General features: G+C 55.6%; 1 protein-coding gene across 1 annotated transcript in view; it reads left to right on the forward strand.

The window, feature by feature from the left end:
• Window positions 1–12,555, forward strand: part of SREBF2 (sterol regulatory element binding transcription factor 2) — a 44,339-nt gene extending 31,784 nt beyond the window's left edge. Inside the window, exons 13-19 of the mRNA XM_043965728.1 lie at window positions 1,877–1,994; window positions 3,022–3,131; window positions 4,503–4,635; window positions 7,994–8,162; window positions 9,247–9,432; window positions 10,263–10,374; window positions 10,477–12,555. Coding sequence (XP_043821663.1) covers window positions 1,877–1,994; window positions 3,022–3,131; window positions 4,503–4,635; window positions 7,994–8,162; window positions 9,247–9,432; window positions 10,263–10,374; window positions 10,477–10,697 — 1,049 coding nt within the window. The 3' untranslated portion in view covers window positions 10,698–12,555. The remainder of the gene's footprint in view (window positions 1–1,876; window positions 1,995–3,021; window positions 3,132–4,502; window positions 4,636–7,993; window positions 8,163–9,246; window positions 9,433–10,262; window positions 10,375–10,476) is intronic.
• Window positions 12,556–19,442: the final 6,887 nt, after the last annotated feature.

Consider the following 19,442-nt stretch of genomic DNA (forward strand, 5'->3'; position numbering starts at 1 on the left):
TCCTGGCCCTTGTCCCGGGAAGCCGTGGCTTCCTCCCTTTCTCATTAAGGGCTCTTGTGGGATCGGTGATGAGGCTTCTGCTCATTCTCCCTTCGGCCGTGGCACCTGTAACTTCTTCTTGCTGGCCAGGCTCCGTTAGCCCTTCGATTGAGCCGTTTGGCCCCACTGTGGCCCAGGGAGGCAGACCTTCAAAGGGCTCCCAGCATCAATGCAGCTCCAGGGATGCAGCCAGATCCTGGGGCAGCCCTCCCCTTCTAAGGCTCTGCTTGTTGCCTTTTCCCTTTCCAAGAGCCAAGAGCCCTGGAGGCCCCAGCTGCTGCTCTTGTAGCGTGGCCCATTGGGCCTTTCTCTGCCCCACCTAAGAGGTCGGTGCTACCCTTTCTCCTCTGCCTCTGTCCCCTAACCACCATCACTACCCTCCTCTCCCCATCCAAGGAGAGAGTCACAGCTGGTTGGACGCAGCCCTCAGCCCCCTTGGGAGCAGGTCAGGGAGCCGAGGCTCGGCTGGTCACGCACATTTGGGCTTCTGGCTGCTGGAAACTGCTAGCCACTCCCAGAGAGTACCCCTTTCCCCCCCCCCCCCCCCAGATATTTCCTTTTTTTTTTTTTTTTTTTTGGTGAGTCAGTTGGGGTTAAGTGACTTGCCTAAGGTCACACAGCTAGTAAGTGTTAGGTGTCTGAGGCTGAATTTGAACTCAGGTCCTCCTGAATCCAGGGCCAGTGCTCTATCTACTGCGCCACCTAGCTGCCCCTGATACTTCCTTTTAAAAGAAATGTCTCACAGGTACACTTTATCTTTACATCATCACCATTTCTCAGGGGGAAAAGACGAAAAAGAACATTGATCACATGATCCCTTGTGACAGTAACAGTTAAGCAAAGTATCTAATGCCATGTCTGCTTCTGAGGGGGTATACAACACTCTGTCCCAGTAGCCCCCTGCCTCTCTGCTTCCTTCTCTAATCCTCAGGACCTTATTCAGAGGGAGATGGATTCTCTGGAGGTGCTGATCTCTTTGCTGTGTGGTTTCTTTTGGCTCTGCTTTTTTCACTGGGCCGCAGCGCCTCCAAGTCTTCCTGCATTTCTGACTTCCTCCTGGTTGCCTTTTTGTACTCACAGGCACATCCTGTCACCCCAGCTTACTGTACTCAGATATCATGCTTTGTCCGGCTAGTCCCATTAACAAGCCTTGATATACCCCCCCCCCCCCGCCCATCTCTCTCTGATTGATAAAGAGGAAGGACCCTTGTAACACACGTGTAATTGGACAAAACAAATGTCCACGTTGGCCATGTCCCGAAATGCACCTTCTTGTTCAGCGTCCCAAGGTGTGGCCACTTTATCCTCGGCCTTCTGGAATTCGCCTGTGATGGCATGGATCGCTTGTCTTTGTGGTGTCCCTGTCCAGCGCTCTGCTCCCCTCCAGCTGAATCGGGGCACACAGCTTCCCGGGTTTCCCAGGATCCTTTGCTCCTGTTCTTTCTTACAGCACAGCCACGCTCCCTTCGTTCACATACCATAATCTGTTCTGGCCGCTGCCCCTTCATTGGAGGGCCCCCCTTGCTTTCCACCTTGCTCCTAAGGGATCTGCCAGAGAGGCTTCCATACCCGTGGGACCTTTTCCCTGTCCTTTGACCTCTTTGGGGGCATCATTGGGTCCGAGGGGGCGTGCAGTTCTGTGCCATGTTGCCATCTGGGGGGCTCTTGCAGCGCTGCATCTGGGGTCATCTTTGCCAGCCTCATGGGTGATGTTTTTTATGAGGAAGAGGATGGGATTTTGTTCCGCCCGCTCGGAGGTGGTTCATGTTGTCCACTTGAGTCCCTAGAAGGGCATTTGACGAGAACTGAGCCTTTCTTTACCTCTCACCTTCTGCAGCGGACCCCATTGCACAAGTGCACCAGGCCTTCTGCAAGCACCTGCTCGAGCGAGCCGTGGATGCCCTGGTGAAGCCGCAGGCCGAGAAGGCACGGGCCGAGCAAGAGGAGGAGACCTGGTACGTGCTGGGGATGAGAGGATGCGGGGCTGTCCTCAGGACGTCTCGTGCTTCGGCGGAGGCCGGGCTGGGGTTGTGCTTGTTTGTCCTCCACCTCCTGTCCTGGCGAAGGCCCCTCTGTCAGCCCGGTGCCCTGCTAATAAGGTCTAACCAGAAGGAGATCCCGGCCCTGCTTGGGGGGCTGCCCTCAGGAAGCTTACAGTCTCACTGGGTGAGAGGAGGTACAGGCAGGGCAGCCGCTTCCTGGAGGGGGCAGCCTTGGCACCGGGCCTTCAAGAAAAGCGCAGGGACGTTTGTGTGCAGTCATCGAGGCGGGAGGAGCCTAGAGCCAGCGGCTGTTTGGCTGATGTAGTAGCCCATGTTTCTATAGCATTTTGAAGGCTGCAAAGCGCTTCATGAATATTGTTATCTCATTGGATTCTCACAGCAACCCTAGGAGGCAGGGGGTATAACTAACCCCTGTTTTACAGTGGAGCAAACTGAGGCAGTGACTTGCCTGAGGTCGCACAGCTAGGAAGTTATCTGAGGCTGGATTTGAACTCGGGTCTTCCCGGTTCTAGGCTCAGCACTATATCTGAGCCACCTGACACGTAGAGTGAGTGACGTTGAGCAGAGCTTATTAACTAGAATGGGAGGAAAAGGCTTCAGTGGAAGGTCCTGGGCCTCAGTTTCCTCAGTTAAATGAAGGGGTCGGATTTGGTGGCTTCTGAGGCCGGCCAGACAAAGAACTCGGGCTTGGTTGGGTGCTAGGACCCGAGCTGGGCTTTCAGCTGGCAGTGCTGCTCAGGGTGACCCTCCCTGGGAGGAGAGGGCTGGGGTGGGGGTGGCCATGGGTCAGAGAGGGGGCCCGGGCTGGGGTGGGGGTGGCTGTGTTTGGACCCTGTGCTCCTTGTGGGAGGTCCTCAAAGTGCTACAGCCACGCCTTGGACAGAAAGAATAGAAGTCCAGCAGGAGCAAGGCTAGGGGCCAGGGCCAATGGGGCGCCCACTGGTCAGTGCTTCTCCCTTAGGTCCTCTCTTGTTTTCAGCGAGCTGTCCACTGCCCTGCAATACCTGAAGTTACTGAATTCCTTTGTGGATTCTGTGGGGGTCGTGGCCCCCCCTTTCCCAAACAGCTCAGTGTTGAAGTCGGCACTTGGTGAGTCTCCCAGAGTCAGGGGAGGGGGGAGGGAAGATCTCATCTTCGTGAGTCACTGAAGGAGAGGCCGGGCACAGGGACGCAAGGGCAGTGACCTGCCAAGGAAGCCGAGCTCAGCCACCATCCCTGGTGTTAAACCCGCAGTGAGGTGCCGGTGCCCCTGCCGAAGGCTCCATGTCTGGCTGAGGCTGGCAGGGGGGCCACGCAGGGCTGGGATGCCTGGGAGGGAGGCAGGTCTGAGCCTGGCAACCTGTGCCTTAGATGGGCTGTTGGTCAGTCTCTCAGTCAGTCAGCAAACACTTGTTAAGCATCTGTCTTGTGCCTGGCCCATCCTTCGAGGGGCTCAGTTTTTCCCATTTGTCCGCTGCAGTTCATGGAAAGCTGGGGCCTCTAATCTTTTTTATGGGAGTGCTGGTCCCTGGGACCCTCCAGACCCTTTGTCAAGAGCCCTGTCTTTGGTTTTTTGTTTTGTTTTTGTTTTTGTTTTTGCAGGGCAGTGGGGGTTAAGTGACTTGCCCAAGGTCACACAGCTAGTTAAGTGTCAAGTGTCTGAGGTTGGATTTGAACTCAGGTCCTCCTGAATCCAGGGCCAGTGCTCTATCCACTGTGCCACCTAGCTGCCCCAAGAGCCCTGTCTTTGAATGTGTAAAATAAAATGCCCATGATCACCAGGGAGTCAATCGTGCTGAAATAGTTACAGAAATGTTTTCAGAAACAAGTTTGTGGACTCTGTAGATCTGCCACATCCACACACCCGGTTAAGACTCCCTGATTTAAGGGCAGTTAGGTGGCGCAGTGGATAGAGCACCGGCCCTGGATTCAGGAGGACCTGAGTTCAAATCCAGCCTCAGACACTTAACACTTACTAGCTGTGTGACCCTGGGCAAGTCACTTAACCCCAATTATCTCACCAAAAAAAAAGACTCCCTGATTTAGGGGATAGACTTTCAGTATTTTAGAATGTATTAAACATTAATAATAAAAGAAAACAATTTATGTCTTTAAGCCTCTTTAAGTAACTCACAGCTTAAAAGACTGTGGAGGTTTCTTGGTTCTGGAAAGATAAGAAATCTGCCCCCTTGGCCAGCTGCGCACAGCTGTGTGAATGTGCTGAAGACCCCTCCCCTCTCCCTGAGCCTGGGGGCCAGCCTTAGGACAAGACATTCAGAGACAACCAGGTTTCCTTGGATGGGAACCTCGTCCACCCTGTCCTCTAGTCCAGTGCCTGTTCCAAGTGGGGGTTCATGGAATGAATGGGGACTGTCGGTTGCCCCTGCTGCTCATCCCCTCCCTCTTAGCCAGATGATGAGGGGAGCAGGGCGTGTGTACTGTGGAGTGACTGACCACCATGTGCTTACTTTCCCCGCGCAGGCCCGGACGTCATCTGCAGGTGGTGGACATCTGCGGTCTGGATGGCCGTTGGCTGGCTACAAGGGGACGATGCAGCTGTGCGGTCCCAGTTCACCGAGGTGGAGCGGATCCCCAAGTCCCTAGAAATGGCTGAGTGCGTGACCCCTTTCCCCCCTTCAGTGTGTGGTCTGTGGGGTGGAACGGGGGCAGTGCTACGTCATCTGTGCTTGTTGGGCAGGAGGAGTCAAAGCCGGCTGCCAGTGGGGGCCCAGAGAACCCACCAGGATGTTGGGGTGCAGAGGCTGTTATTTAAAAAAATAAACCCCAACCCCCAGGTCTAGCTGATGGGAGTAAAGACACGTAATGCACATGGCTCTTCTGCTCGGCACAGCCCAGTAAGGGGAGGGCCAGGTCTGCTAAGGCTCAGACTGAGCTGAGGACTGCCCTTCCCTGCTGGTGGTGTTGGGGAACATTGTCTTTCCCTCCCCCCCACGATAGAAGATGAGGTGAAGGCTATGACCACCCCACCCCCCGCCCCCGGTGGAGGCCAAGACGCTTTGGCTCAGTGGGCAGCCCCAGCCCCTGGGAAGAACCCCCTTGGACCCCCGCCACAATTGAGCTTCCCCAGACTTTTGAGTCGTCCTTCTGAGATTGGGAGGATGACCCCACGGTCAAGGAGAACAAGCCTCAGACCAGCCAGGCCATAGGAAGCCACACGGCAATCCATCATGTAGAGTGGGTTCCGCTCAGCCCGTGGGGCAGCCTTCACACTGACATCTGCTGAGTTTCATCTTGCTGCATCTTGCCCGATGTCTGAGCCCACCGAGTCCATCCCGCGTGGGAACCACTGGCCTTGGCTCGTGCCAGCTCAGCTTGCAGGGGGTGCACTGCCTGGGTTTAGCCAGGTCACCAGTGGACCCAGCAAGGCCACGGCCGAAACACTCCTGACAGCATGGGCTCCCGAGCCACTGGCTGTGCTGTGGCCCAAGCCTCGGCAGACCGCGTGCCCAACAACTGACCAAAGTCTGGGAGCAGCGGCTCAGCAACCAGCCCTCTTCGATAGTCTAGAATTTTTTCAGGAACCAGAGTCAAGTTCACCAGGCTACTTAGGGCCTGCAGACGTGATTCTTTGCTGCTTTTTGGAAAATCAGAAGCTCTGCCCTTCCTTCCTGGATTCACAGCTGGCAGGGGCCTCAGAGGTCATCATGTCAAGTACCTGAGCGTTCATCTGGTACCTACTCTGTGCCAGACCCTGCGCCAAGCGCTGGTCTCACCCTGGCACTTCACAGAGGAGATGCTGAGTCAGCCCAGAGGGATGAAGTGACTGGCCCAGGGTTGCAGGTCCCTCCACACGCCTCCCACTGCCTCAGCCGTGAGCCCTCCCACACATCCATCACGAGGCGGCCACGGCCCAGTCCCATGTTCTCATGCACCAGGGTGCTCTCTTCCTGGTCTCCTTCTCTAGGGGCCCGGGAGCCACCAGCCCTCTCGACTCTGCCCTTTCCTTGGCGTTAGCACATAAAGAGAGGACTCTTCTGCCTCCAATCCCTCCTCACCAACCACCTCCTCTCCATTCTGACTCTTCCTCACGACAACTTAAAGGTCCCAGCCTGATGAGGCCTCACGGCTCTTAGCCTGCCCACCCCCTCTCTGGTGGAGACAGTCTTTACTGGGTGGGGCTCGAGGTGGCTGGACGCCGCATGGACAGGGAGCCCGGTCAGTTGGCAGGAGGCCTTCTCCCTCTACCAAGATGGCAACATGATGGTGTCAGAGCAGTCTGGGGCTGTTCATGGCTATTGTGAATCCACCGTGAATGGGTGTGGTGGGTACGGCTGGCAGGAAGCTCATGGCATCTTGGGCTGCACTCAGACGGCCTCTGACCCTGGCAGATGGCTGAGGTAGAGAATGACTGGGACAAGCTGGAAGCATCCCCAGGAGAGCACAGGCCATAAGATGGTGCCACGGGAACCCTCGGCACAGACCTGGAAGGGATGTGGTCTCCGTGCTCTGCACATGGTGCAGAGGGCATGGCATACCCCAAAGGCGGGGCCGGGAGGGCCTCGAGGCAGAGTTTTTTTGGTCCTCAGTTGGAAGATCGATTGACCTACAAACCATCCTGCCACGTGAGCTCTTCCAGAATGGGGCAGGCTGCCCTGGGAGGCGGCGGGCACTCCTTCCCTGGAGGGCCTCTGGCCCAGGCTGAACGTCCACTTGGGACAGAGGGTGTGACCGGATGGCTCTTACGATGAACTGATTCTGGAGGCTCAGCAGGAGGTGGGGGCCCCACCGTCCACGTGAGAAAATAAAGCGCCTGTTGGTTCAGTGACTGATCTGATGAGACACAGGTAGCTAAGCAGCAACAGCTCTGTGGGGCAGAGCCCCGGCTGCTTGGCTGCTAGAGCAGGGCTCCCCCCCCCCACCTCCGCCCCAGGCCCACGACTTGTGTTTTGGTGACTTTGGGTTCAGTGTGATAGAATTTCCTCACAATTGGGGCTGCCCCCAACACAAAATGCTCTGCCTCTTGAGGTCACTTGTTATGCTTGGGTCATGAGTTCAGTAGACTCTCTTAGTTGGGGATGTCATGGGAAGGAATTGTGTGTCAGGTAGGGGAAGGTAAGCTCTGACTGGGGAGTTTGGTTGCATCACCCCCTCCTGGCGGCCTGCTGTGGCTCTGGACCCTTGAATCCACCGTCCACCTGGGGGTGAGGCACTGGTACCCAGAATGCTCAGTGGAGATCACAACCATTAGAAGGGTAGGCAGCCTTCCCAAGGAAGAGACGGGAGAACGGACCACAGGTTTGAAGGTGCGTCCGTCCTATTGGCCTTGGTCCTAGACTGGTCAATGTTAACTAAGGGCTCCTTCCTTCTTGTTCTTTGTAGGAGTGGGGCTCCCTGGGAGGGGATGGGCCATGGGAGATGAGCTTCTCCTTTTTTTTAATCATAAAAGTATTTCATTATTTTCCAGATACATGGAAAGATAGTTTTCAGCATTTGTTTTTGTAAGATTTTTAGTTCCAAATTTTTCTCCCTTCCCCCTCCCCAAGACAAAGCAATCTGATATAGGCTGGAAGTGTACAATCACATTAAACACGTCTCTGCGTTAGTCATGTTGTGAAAGAAGAATCAGAACAGACGGGGAAAACCTCAAAAAGGAAAAAAGCAAACCAAAGTAGAAACAGTCTGGCCTGGTCTGCCTTCAGAGTCCACAATTCTTTTTTCTGGATGTGGAGAACATTTCGCATCATGAGTCCTTTGGAACTGTCTTGGATCATTGCACTGCTGGGCAGAGCCACGTCTATCACAGTTGTACTAGAAACGTGAGCTTTAGCAATAGTAGAGGAATTCATTCGAAGACAGGAGGCAAGGAGGAAACAGAAGGCCACTCTGCAGATGATGGGATGGTGTACTTAGAGAATCAACGGAAAAACTACTTGAAACAATGACCAGCTTTAGCAGAGTTGCCAGAGATGAGCTCATTAAGCCTGCCTTTGTCCTCTGTGTCTCCCTCCCAGGAACCCCTTGGTGAAGGCCGTCTTCCACGTCTGCCGGGCCATGCACACCTCGCTCTCAGGGAAGGCAGAGGCGCAGCAGAGTTCCTTCGGCCACTGCGAGAGGGCCAGTGGCCACCTCTGGGGCAGCCTCAACGTCAGCAGCGCGGCCTCCGACGCGGGCCTCACCCACGTAAGGCTCCAGAGCCCCCCGGGAAAGGAGGGGGAGGTGGGGAAGCTCCCTGTGGGATCTCCCTGGGCTTGGAGAGAAAGGTGCTGTCCCTGGGTCCAGGAGAAGCCCGGCCTCGTGCCACACTTCCTCCCCAGCTTGGTCTGGGGCACGGCTGCACCCCGGAGGCCTGGCCCTCCCTCGACGTACAGAGGAGCAGGGCCCTCTTCTCCTCCTGGGGGGGCCTCTCCGGAACCCCAGGCCCAGCAGGGAGACTCGGGGGCATGTATGAGGGCAGCCGGGCACGGCCTCCTCGCCTCGCCCAGGTGGGCAAGCTCCCCTGCGAGCAGCTGGGGTGCATTGTAGTTGCATTGCACGTCGTGTCGGGGCCGTGCAATGTTCCCACAGTGCATCCCAGAGGCCCGCGTTGCTGCCGCCGCCGCCACCACCTCCACCACCACCACTCCCGCTGCCCGCCCTGGCGAGGTGGCGCTTTGGGGGAGCTGGCAGAGGCCCAGAAGGTTTAGAGCCTGCTGGTGGGCCCAGGGGCTGAGCAAAGGGGAACCTACCCAGAATGGGGAGGGTGAGTCCAAAGTGAAACGCCCGCCTGGGTGAGGCGGAACAGCCTCCCCATGCAGGAAGGGACAACCCAGAGCTGGCCCTTCCTGGCCTCCCGCTGCCGCCCCCAAAGCACACCCACAGCCCAGGCCTGCAGAGCGGGGCGTCCTCGTCTGGGGAGAAGCCGTCTGTGAGGTGGTGACAAGCAGCTGCGGGCATCCATCCAGGAGGAGGAGGACAGCCAAAAGCCCGGCCCGCCGCCTCCCGCTCTCCCTTGGACCCGCCCCGACACGACGCCCTCGCTCACCGGCCAGTCCTCAGTCTACGCCAGCACCAGTCTGTTTCCTGCTGGTGCTGGTGTAGACTGCTTGGTTGTCTGGTCTGACAAGGCTCCCGGGCCCCCAGAGTCCCTGGGCAGGCACGAGGGTGCTACGCTGTCGGCCTCTCTCCCCTCCCCTCCCCTCCCCCGCTGCTCTCTGGGCTCTGGGGCCCCCCTGCCTGTGCCGGGCTGCTTACCACCTTCCCTTCTGTGTGCTCTGGTCCCCTGCAGGTGGTTCAGCTGCTCACCTGTGACCTGCTGCTGTCCTTACGCACTGCCCTGTGGCAGAAGCAGGCCGGCTCCAGCCCTGCCCTGGGAGAGACCTGCCATGCCTCGGGCCCCGAGCTCGCCGGCTTCCAGAGGGACCTGGGCAGCCTGCGCAGGCTGGCACACAGCTTCCGGCCGGCTTATCGGAAAGTGAGTACCGGGGCCTTCTCCCTTCCCCAACCTCCAGCCTGCACGGGGCTCAGGCTTGGGGGCTGGCCTGGCCGCCTGGGGAGGAGTCGGCAGATGGTTGCCACAGTAGCTATCACATGACAAGTGGGTGCTGGCACAGCAATGGGCACCACGGGGGTATGGGAGAAGAGGGAAGGGGTGCAATGAGCCAGCCCTGGCTGCGGATCCTCACTGCGCCACCTGCTAGGCGTGTGTCCAGGGCAAGCCAGCCTGCCTCAGAGCCTCAGTCTGCCCGTCTGTCAAGCCAGTTGTGTAGGCCAGAGCCCTCGCGAGGACATATCTGTGCAGACGGAGACTGGGCAGGAGCTCAGGCTGTTGCTACAGGATCACCCGATGGTCCTCGTGTGACGCGTAAACACGACCGTATGAGCTTCAGCCTCTTTGGCCAAAGCAGTTATCGCACCCGATCTGTGCACGGCAGGCCAGGGAGCCCCTCAGGGGATGGGACAGGCCGGCCCAGCAGGCATCCCCAGAGAGCTCTGAGGGGCACGGGGCAGGACGGTGGGAGCTCGGCCTCATGCAGGGTCCTAAGCGGCCGCGGGAAGGAGGCCAGGGCGACTTTAGGTGTGATGGGTGAGGAGGAGGCCCCCAGAGATGCCATCCCCTCCTGTGCTGTCCCATCACTGATGGACCCTTTGGCCTCCTGCGGTTTGGGGTTCCTCCCTCCCGTGCCTCGTGAGGATCAAAAGCCCCTTGGGGACAGGGCAGGGGAGCCGCTGGAGAATGAATGAGAAGGCCCTGCACACCTCCTCGCTTGGTCTCAGGCATCCCTCCCTCCCTCCGACCCCCAGGTGTTCCTGCACGAGGCCACCGTGCGTCTGATGGCTGGAGCCAGCCCCACCCGCACCCACCAGCTCTTGGAGCACAGTCTGCGGCGGCGCACGGCCCAGGTGACCAAGCACGGTGAGTGGGGCCCCACTGGCTGCCGGTCCTGGGCCTGGGGCTGGAAGGGCTGGAGGGAGAGGCCCCTGGAGGCTGACCTGGCTCCCTTCTTGCTCTCTGCAGGAGAGGCGGATGCCCTGCCCGGGCAGAGAGAACGGGCCACCGCCATCCTGTTGGCCTGCCGCCACCTGCCTCTGTCCTTCCTCTCGTCCCCAGGCCAGCGAGCTGTGCTGCTGGCAGAAGCTGCCCGCACCCTGGAGAAGGTGGGGGACAAGCGTTCGTGCAGCGACTGCCAGCAGATGATCGTCAAACTGAGTGGAGGCACCGCCATTGCTGCCTCCTGAGCGGCCACTGCCTCGCCGTCCCCACACCCAGACCCTCTTCTCTGGCTCTGACTCAGTCTGTGCCGCCTGAACCCCCTGGTGGTACTGTCTGGGCCAGGGGCTCCCTCCACTGCCAGCCTCTGCCCAGCTGCCCCTCCCTAGCCTCCCCTGATCTGGGGCCCCCCGGAAACTTAGAAAGTTTCCTCTTTCATCTAGACAAGATTCTAGAGGCCTGGTGCCCGGGGGGGCAGCAGGCAGGACCCTCCAGGGGCCCTCTGTCCATCCGTGCTGGGCCAGGGCCGCTTCGGGCCCCTGCCCAAGTGCGTGCTTTGGAAACACGCTGATCTTTCCTCTGGCTTTCTGTGTGTGGTTTGCTGAGCCGTTAGGGGTGTGCTCGCCCCTTCTTTCTCCTGCTCTCTGTCCCCTCCTGTCTCTGACGTAGCCGTTAGTTCTTTTTCCCATATTAGATGCGATCGCTGTGGGGGGTGAGGGTGGTAGTCCAGAACCCAGCTCCAGGGGGAGTCAGAAATGGGGTGTAGGGGAAAGAGGAGGCCGTCCTCAGGGCAAACATGAAATAAAATCGTCATTTTTTAATTTTCTACAAAACACAAAACGGTATCCTCCTTAATTGTCCCCCTCCTTCCCTCTCTGTCTCTTTCTCCTGGGCTCTCTCCAGCTGGGCTGGGGCAGCTTACCAGGCCAATGCTGAGGGGGGGCCGCCTTGGAATGGCCCAGTGACACCGTCAGTGGGATCTCCTGGATGGTGGGGGGGCCTCATTTCCAGTCCTTGGATGCCCAAATCCTTCAGCAGAGAGACGTGCTTTAAAGGGAAGTGAGTGGCTGAAGCCTGGCCTGAGAAGCCTTCCCAGGGCCTGTGCCCCCACCCAGTCCTCCTGGCTCTGGAATGGGCAGGAGGGAAGCTGTCCCCAAAGCCCCTCTGCTCTCCCCACACCCAGGAGGGCTGTGCCCCGCAGGGTTCTGCTCTTGGGACAGAGATGCTCTTTTCTTGCCCTCAACAAATAACGCCCGCCTCAGGCCGGGACAGAGGCCCGGGGCTGGCTTTGTCCTTGTGGGTAGAGGCCTCCCCCTGTCCCCTCACAGCTCCAGGGGACCATTGGGGGAGCCCAGGCTTGGTGGGCCCTCAGATGGAACATCACAGACATATCCGACAGGTCCTAGTGCCCGGCCATCCCCACCTACAATCAGATGGTTATTTTATCACCAGGAACCCTTGGGTAGAAGACCCTTCCGGGGTGTCCTCATCATGCTGGAAGGCCTGGCAATTCTGTGGCTTGCAGACCTTGTTTCCTGGTTGCTGGCAGTGACCAAGTGCCCTTGAGAGCCACAAACCAGTAGCTTTCACCATGGACCAAACATCCTCCTTGGCACTTGGTCACCCTTGGGGGTTGGTCAGCAGCCATATGCTAGAGGCTGTTGGGTTCCCAGCAGCCTTGGGCTTAAGAGAGGGAGGGAAGTCTGGGAAATGGTGCCCTGCCACCTGCTGGGAGCAGCTGGAGATGGGATTGGGGCTCAGGGAAGACTGGATTGGGTCCCCCCTCCTGGGAGCCAGCATGGAGTGGGGCAGGTCCATGGGGGACCCTTGGCCTTCCTTGTCTTAGATGTGTTGGTGGAGGGTCCAAGCAGAGCCCGCTGGCCACTTGGCAGGGACACGATGGAGGAAATGGAACCTTGTACTGGCCAAGGGTCTGCCCCGGGCCTCCTGATGCCCTTGCTGAGCCCTTTATCCTGTCTCAGGCTTCTCCCCAGCCCGCTGACCATGCGGCGGGTCTCTGCACCCGTTCTTATTCTGTTATTTATGGCTGCAGTGCCAGTCCCAGCCGTTGTTTATTTTACGTGTGTACATATGTGCCTTGTCGTTGGGGGGGTGGGGGGTGGAGGGGTGGGGGGAGGTTCATGTGTGGAACGGGGAGGGTTATTCAGCCCCCGCCAGGAAGGCCGGAGGCTCAGGGCTCCCCAGACAGACCTCTGTTATGTTCCATCATGCACCTTGTCTAGGTAAAGTGGGATAATCAATAAACAGCTTGGTCTCACAGGCCCGCCCGCTCATGTGTTTTCATTCTCTCCTGCCTGATTTCCCTGAGGATCCTAGATTTAGGACTAGGAGGGGCCTTGGGGACCGCCTAGGCCACACATAAAGAGACTCAGAGATGTTAAGTGCTTTCCTTGAAGTCACACAGCAGGCAGCAGAGCCATCGACCTATATACCAGTAGCCCTCAGAAGGGGTCGTGACTGGTTCCCAGCAGAGACAAAGTTTTCTCTGCCTGACCCAAACATTTCCTGCTGTGGTTTGAACCCATTTCCTCTTTTGTGCTCACTCAAATTGGGAGACAATTGGCCCTTGGCCTCGAAGCCCCAGCCTCGTGTCTGCTTCCTGTGATTGGACTCCACAATTTGAGCTGGGGATTTGTCCTCTTTTCCCCTTGGTTCGTGTCATGAGCTATCATCCCTTCCTCACCATGTCAGGTCTTTATTTGGTTTTTTTTTGGGGGGGGGGGCATGAGGGTTAAGTGACTTGCCCAGGGTCATGCAGCTAATAAGTGCCAAGTGTCTGAGGCTGGATTTGAACTCAGGTACTCCTGAATCCAGGACCAGTGCTTTATCCACTGTGCCACATAGCTGCCCCTTCATTTGTGGTGAAGAAGAGGCTGAGCTGGGGCCCTCAGTGGACTGGACCTCTGCATTTCTATAAGGAGTGTCCCTCATGACGAGGGCGTTAATTGGACAGGAAGTAATTGGTCTGCATCATGAGAGATATTGTGTGTCTATGGGCACAGTATATGTGGCAGCTTAGGCAGATACTACAGGGATCCCTTTCAGAAAGTCAGGGGACTAGCTCAACTCCAGAGAAAGCCGCAATCCTGGTCCTGATTCTGTCAGGAGATCTGAGATCAAGAGCTTGAAGGGACTGCTAAGGATAGGGCTCCAGCCCCCTCATTTTACAGAAGAGGAAACAGGCCCAGAGGTTGGATTTGAACCCAGGTCCTCCTGACTCCAGAGCCAGTGGCAAAGCAGCAACCAAGGGAATCTTCCACAATTCAGTTCAGCTGGCATTTATTAGTTGCCTGTTAAGTCACTGTACTAGGTCTATTAAGGGATACAGAGACAAAAAAATTTTAAATCCACCTTCAAGCTTACGTTCTACTGGAAATTATAGGAAAAGAGGCTTGAAGGAAAGAAGGAAGCCAAGGATTCTAAGGCAGCTGGGAGGAGTGCCTTCCAGATAGGAGGGGGGAACAGCCTGGGCAAAGGCCTGGAGGCCAGAGATGGAATGTCAAGTTGAGGAGCGGTGAGCAGGCCAATGTAACTAGATCATTTGAGTGCATGAAGATGGTACTAAATATGAAATAAGCCTGGGAGGATGGGCTGGAACCAAGAGGTCGTGGAGGCCTTTGGACACCAGGCTGAGGAGTTGGATTTTTACCCAACAGGCAATAGGGAACCACAGAAGATTCTTGAGCAGGGTAGTTATACGATCAGACCTGAGTCTTGAGAGGGAAATGACCCAAACTCTATGTTTGAATTAATGATAGAAATGTTGAATGTAAGATCCTTGAGGGCAGGGACCGTCTTCATTCTTTGTACTTTCAGTACTTGGCACCGTATCTGGTATATGGAATGTGCTTTAATAAATGCTTGCCGTTGTAGATAAAAAAAGGGAGATGGCTATTGGATATAGTCTCCACCCTAGGTGCCTGGGTATTTGGTTGGGTAGGATTCCTTGGTCTAAGACTAATAAAATCCTGATGATGCAAATTATTTAGATAAAGAAAAAAAGGGGGGAGGGGGTTCTAGAGAAGCCCGTGCATGTGTCTGGACAGGGAACTCTGACCTCAAGTCGTCAAAGGCTGTGCAGAAGAGGTGGAAGCCAGACAGAGCTCGATGAGAGGCCCTCCCAAGCCACATTTGAGAAGCGATCTTGATGGGCTAGAGCCTGCTCTAAGGGTTTTTAATAAGACTTTTTAAAGAGAAAAAGACCTAATTGCACAAGTCTTTATAGCAGCTCTTTTTGTGGTGGCCAAGAATTGGAAACCAAAGGAATGTCCGTCCATTGGGGAATGGCTAAACAAGCTGTGGTGTGTGATTATGACGGAACATTACTGTACTATAAGAAATGACAAGCAGGATGACTTCAGAAAGGCCTGGAAAGACTTGCATGAACTGATGCATAGTGAAGTGAGCAGAACCAAGAGACAGCAATATTGTTTGAATACCCGTGATATTTGAACCTAGGCCTTCTATCCCCCATTCTCTCCACAGTGCCACACTAGATTGTCAGGAACCCCACTGCTCAGTACAGTGACTGGCACATAGTAGGCACTTAAGTGTTTATTGAATGGGATTGAAATTTTAATTCCATTTTCCTCCCCAAACATCAATTGGATATAACCTGCACAGAGCTGCTCAGTCCTCAGCCTCAACTGTAACAGGCTTCTAACTGCCTCCCTGCCTCCAATCTCTCCCCCTCCGGTCCATCCTTCTCACAATTGTCAAAATCAGCTTCCTAAATCACAAGTCGATGCAGGTCACTCCAGAAACCTTTCATGACTTCCCCTTGCCTCAAAGATAAAATGCAAATTTCATGAGCTGTCTCCCTAGCTTTTCTTTTCTTTTCTTTTCTTTTCTTTCTTTCTTTCTTTCTTTCTTTCTTTCTTTCTTTCTTTCTTTCTTTCTTTCTTTCTTTCTTTCTTTCTTTCTTTCTTCCTTCCTTCCTTCCTTCCTTCCTTCCTTCCTTCCTTCCTTCCTTCCTTCCTTCCTTCCTTCCTTCCTTCCTTCTTTCTCTTTCTTTCTCTTTCTTTCATATGTTACTCCTCTTCATGCCCTTCTCCCAGCTAAAGGGACTATTAGGTGTTCCCTGATCTCGTCCTGCCCTCTTGCCTCCTGGCATGGCCACAGGCTGTCCTCCATCCCTGGAATATTTCCTCACCTTTGCCTATTGAAACCAGGATTCGGAATTGGAAGGGACTGCAGAGATCACCTGATCCTGCTTGCTCAATATAGGTGTCAGAAGTGGGATTTGAATCCATGTTCTCTAGTGCTTCTCTGATTTTGGCTTCCTGAAAGGCCCACTTTCAGTGGGGACCTCATTACTAATCTTCGGTATTGTGTATTAGGCAGGTCTATGACACTGACCTGGGCAGCTAGGGGGTGCCATAGTGCACAGAGTGCTGGACCCGGAGTCAGGAAAACTCATTTTCCTGAGTTCAAATCTGGCCTCAGATATTTACTAGCTGGGGGGGTGACCGTGGGCAAGTTACTTCACCCTGTTTGCCTTAGTTTCCTCATCAAGGAAATGGCAAGCCACAGCATTCTCTTTGCCAAGGAAACCCCAGATGGGATCATGAGGAGTCGGACACGACTGAAGTGATGGTACAAGCAGCTTCATGAGGGCCTATGGACTTTGTACCTCTGCCCAGTGCCTACTTAGGGGGTGCTTGGTAGGAATTTGTTGAATGGAACAGACCGGTGACATGATTTGAGAGGTGTCTGGACTAGCTGACCTCTGATGAGTCTTCCAGTGCCGGAGTTCCATGGAGCTGTGTGCCACCATGGAGAGAGCTTGGGAGTTGGGGGAGCTGAGTTCAAATCTCGCTTCTAGTACTCCCTTACCTGTGTGTCCCCACCCCCCAAGGAAGTCATTTTACCTTCTCCTGCCTCAGTTTCCTCTTTTGTAAAATGTTGGATTTGGACAGAGAGGAAAGGCAAGGTTTGGAGAGGTCAGGGAGTTGAGGCTTGAACTCAGGGCCAGGGCATTTCCCTCCCACTGCATGTGGTGGCTCCTCAGGTCCACACTGTCTTGCTTGGGTCTTAGCTTAAAGGTGTGGCCTGTGACAGCTGAGTCACCACTTCCTCCATTCTCTGCGGTCTGCAGCCACTGTCACCCCTTCCACCCTTCTAGACTGGAACCCCCTTGAGGAGAGGGTGTTTGTCGGTAGGGAGCACAGGGCCCTGCAGGGAGCCAGTGATCAATAAATATTGTTCCACTGACTCCCGCTGCCTGCCTTGGTTGGCAGGGCCAGCACTGGCCTGACTCTGGCTTATTGGTATCAATGGCCACCAGGGGTCAGCAGATCCTTAAGTATCCAGAGACTCGTTAAAGTTAGGCTGGCTCCAGTCCCTAACCTTTCTGGCGAATGTTGAAGATCTCAGCCTATCTTCAGGGCCTCTGGTCACCCAAGAGTCATTTCTTTGCTTTCGTTAAGTCATAGAACATTAGGACTGGGAGACACCTTAGAACTCGGACTGTCAGAACTGGGAAGGGGCTTAGAACAGGGGATGCCAGGACTGGGAGGGAGCTTAGAACAGGAGATGTCAGTGCTGGGAGGGAGCTTAGAACAGGGGATGTCAGGATTGGGAGGGAGCTTAGAACAGGGGATGTCAGTGCTGGGAGGGAGCTTAGAACAGGGGATGTCAGGATTGGGAGGGAGCTTAGAACAGGGGATGCCAGGGCTGGGAGGGAGCTTAAAACAGGGGATGCCAGGGCTGGCAGGGAGCTTAGAACAAGGGATGCCAAGGCTGGGAGGGGCCTTAGAGCAGGGGAGGTCAGAGATGGGAGGGGCCTTAGAACAGGGAAGGTCAGGGCTGGGAGGGGCCTTAGAACAGGGAAGGTCCATCCTTCACAGAGGAAGAAGCAAGATCCAAAGAGGGGAGGAGGGGAATTTCCCAATGAATTAATGGCAGAGCTAGAATTTTATTTCCTGAATTCCAGGCTCCCAGTTCCGTACCTTTCATATTCTACCCTAGAGAATTACAGACCGAGAGCTAAAAGGGACCTCGGAAGCCATCTAACAACTTTGTCTTACAGATGAGGAAACTGAGGCCCAGGGAGCCTGTACCTTACTCAAGGCTCAGCACTAGAGAAGATATCCGAGGCAGGACCCTCCACCTCCTGAGCCTGTGCCACTGCCCAGCATGTAGCTCTCTCCCACCTCAGTTTCCCATCTGTAAAATCAGGCAGTTGGGTGAGCTATATAAGGTCTCTCCCAGGACCAAGGTTCCTTGAGTCTGCCTGGGTGAGTTGGGGTGTGTGTTGGGGGTGGATGGCTGTGCTGCGGATGTGGCGTGGAGGCTGGCCTCCAAGACAGGAACTGTCCTGTGTTTCATCCCTGTCTCCCTCAGAAAGCTAAGCCGGGATCCTGCACACAGCAGGTATTTAATGAATGCTGACTTGTTCTTTAACACCCACCTGAGATCAGCCCCAGGGGGCCCCAGCAGAGGGAGGCCCCTCTCTCCTCCACCAAAGGCCCTTCCCATGTTCAAAGACAGTTAGTTCTCCTGCTGCCTTGATGCCCTTCCTGATGAACCACTCAGCCCTTCTCATGACCGACTGTGTGATATGATCTCCAGACCCTTCTCTATTCTCGTCATCTTCCCCTGGACCGGTGCCAGCTCGTCAAGTTCTTCCCTGCCCAGAGCTGCAGACAGTCCTCAACCACCATCATCGTCACCCATGCTGGGCTCCTACGTCAGGAGGGTGGCGAGGGGTAGGCGGGAGGGGGTTCCTGGGGGTGGGTGACATGCCCATTATTCCCGCTGGAGCAGCGTCTTGTCCTTGGAGCAGGGATGAGTCAGCCTGCCCGCCCCCAGCTCTCCAGAGCTAAACCCCAGCTGCTAGGGGTGGGGGAAGGTGAGGCAGCAGGGGGCCAGTCCGGCTGCCTCATCTGCAGGCTCCTGGGGTCAGCCCATGGTCCCATGAGACCAGCCTGGGAAGCTCCCTACAGCTGAGTTGCAGCCTGGTGCTTTCTCTCTAATCCCTCAGAACTTGGGGCCTTGCAGGCCACCTGCCACCCCTTCTCCCTCGGGGGTGACCAATAGGCTGTCACAGTGCCTGAGGTTCCACCATTAGCCCTTCATGAAGGCAGAACATGGATCGGGAGGCAGAAGACAGGTTTCTGGGCCCTCAGTATCTGTGGTTCCTTCAATGTGTTCCCACAAATCCTGGTTTTCAGAGCCCTCCCCATCATCATGTGTGCCCTGTGAATGAAAATTAGTTCAACCTAACCCTTTAAATATGGCCCAAACAGTGAACCATCACCCCAGGTCCTTCTCTTTGAAATAATGGAGCTCAACAAGATTTCCTAAGCTTCCTCCTGGTTCCAAGGTCAGAGCCAGAAATTCTGTCATCCCTTGTTCTAAGGCCCCTCCCATCTCTGACATCCCCTGTTCTAAGGCCCCTCCCACCTCTGACATCCCCTGTTCTAAGGCCCCTCCCAGCTCTGACATCCCCTGTTTTAAGGCCCTTCCCAGCTCTGACATCCCCTGTTCTAAGGCCCCTCCCATCTCTGACATCCCCTGTTCTAAGGCCCCTCCTAGCTCTGACATCCCCTGTTCTAAGGCCCCTCCCATCTCTGACATCCCCTGTTCTAAGGCCCCTCCCAGCTCTGACATCCCCTGTTCTAAGGCCCCTCCCATCTCTGACATCCCCTGTTCTAAGGCCCCTCCCAGCTCTGACATCTCCTGTTTTAAGGTCCCTCCCAGCTCTGACATTCCCTGTTCTAAGCTCCTTTTCAGCACTGACATTCTGTGTTCTTAGGGTCTTTCTTGTTCTAATATTCCCATGATTTAAGGTTCTCCTCAGCAACAACATTTCTATGTTCTAAGACCCCTCCCAGTTCTGACATCCCCTGTTCTAAGCTCCCTCTCAGCACTGACATTCTGTGTTCTCAGGGTCTTTCTTGTTTTAATATTCCCACGATTTAAGATTCTCCTCAGCAACAACATTTCTATGTTTTAAGACCCCTCCCAGC

The sequence above is a fragment of the Dromiciops gliroides genome, chromosome 5 (assembly GCF_019393635.1).
Source record: "Dromiciops gliroides isolate mDroGli1 chromosome 5, mDroGli1.pri, whole genome shotgun sequence".
In the NCBI taxonomy this organism is placed as follows: domain Eukaryota; kingdom Metazoa; phylum Chordata; class Mammalia; order Microbiotheria; family Microbiotheriidae; genus Dromiciops; species Dromiciops gliroides.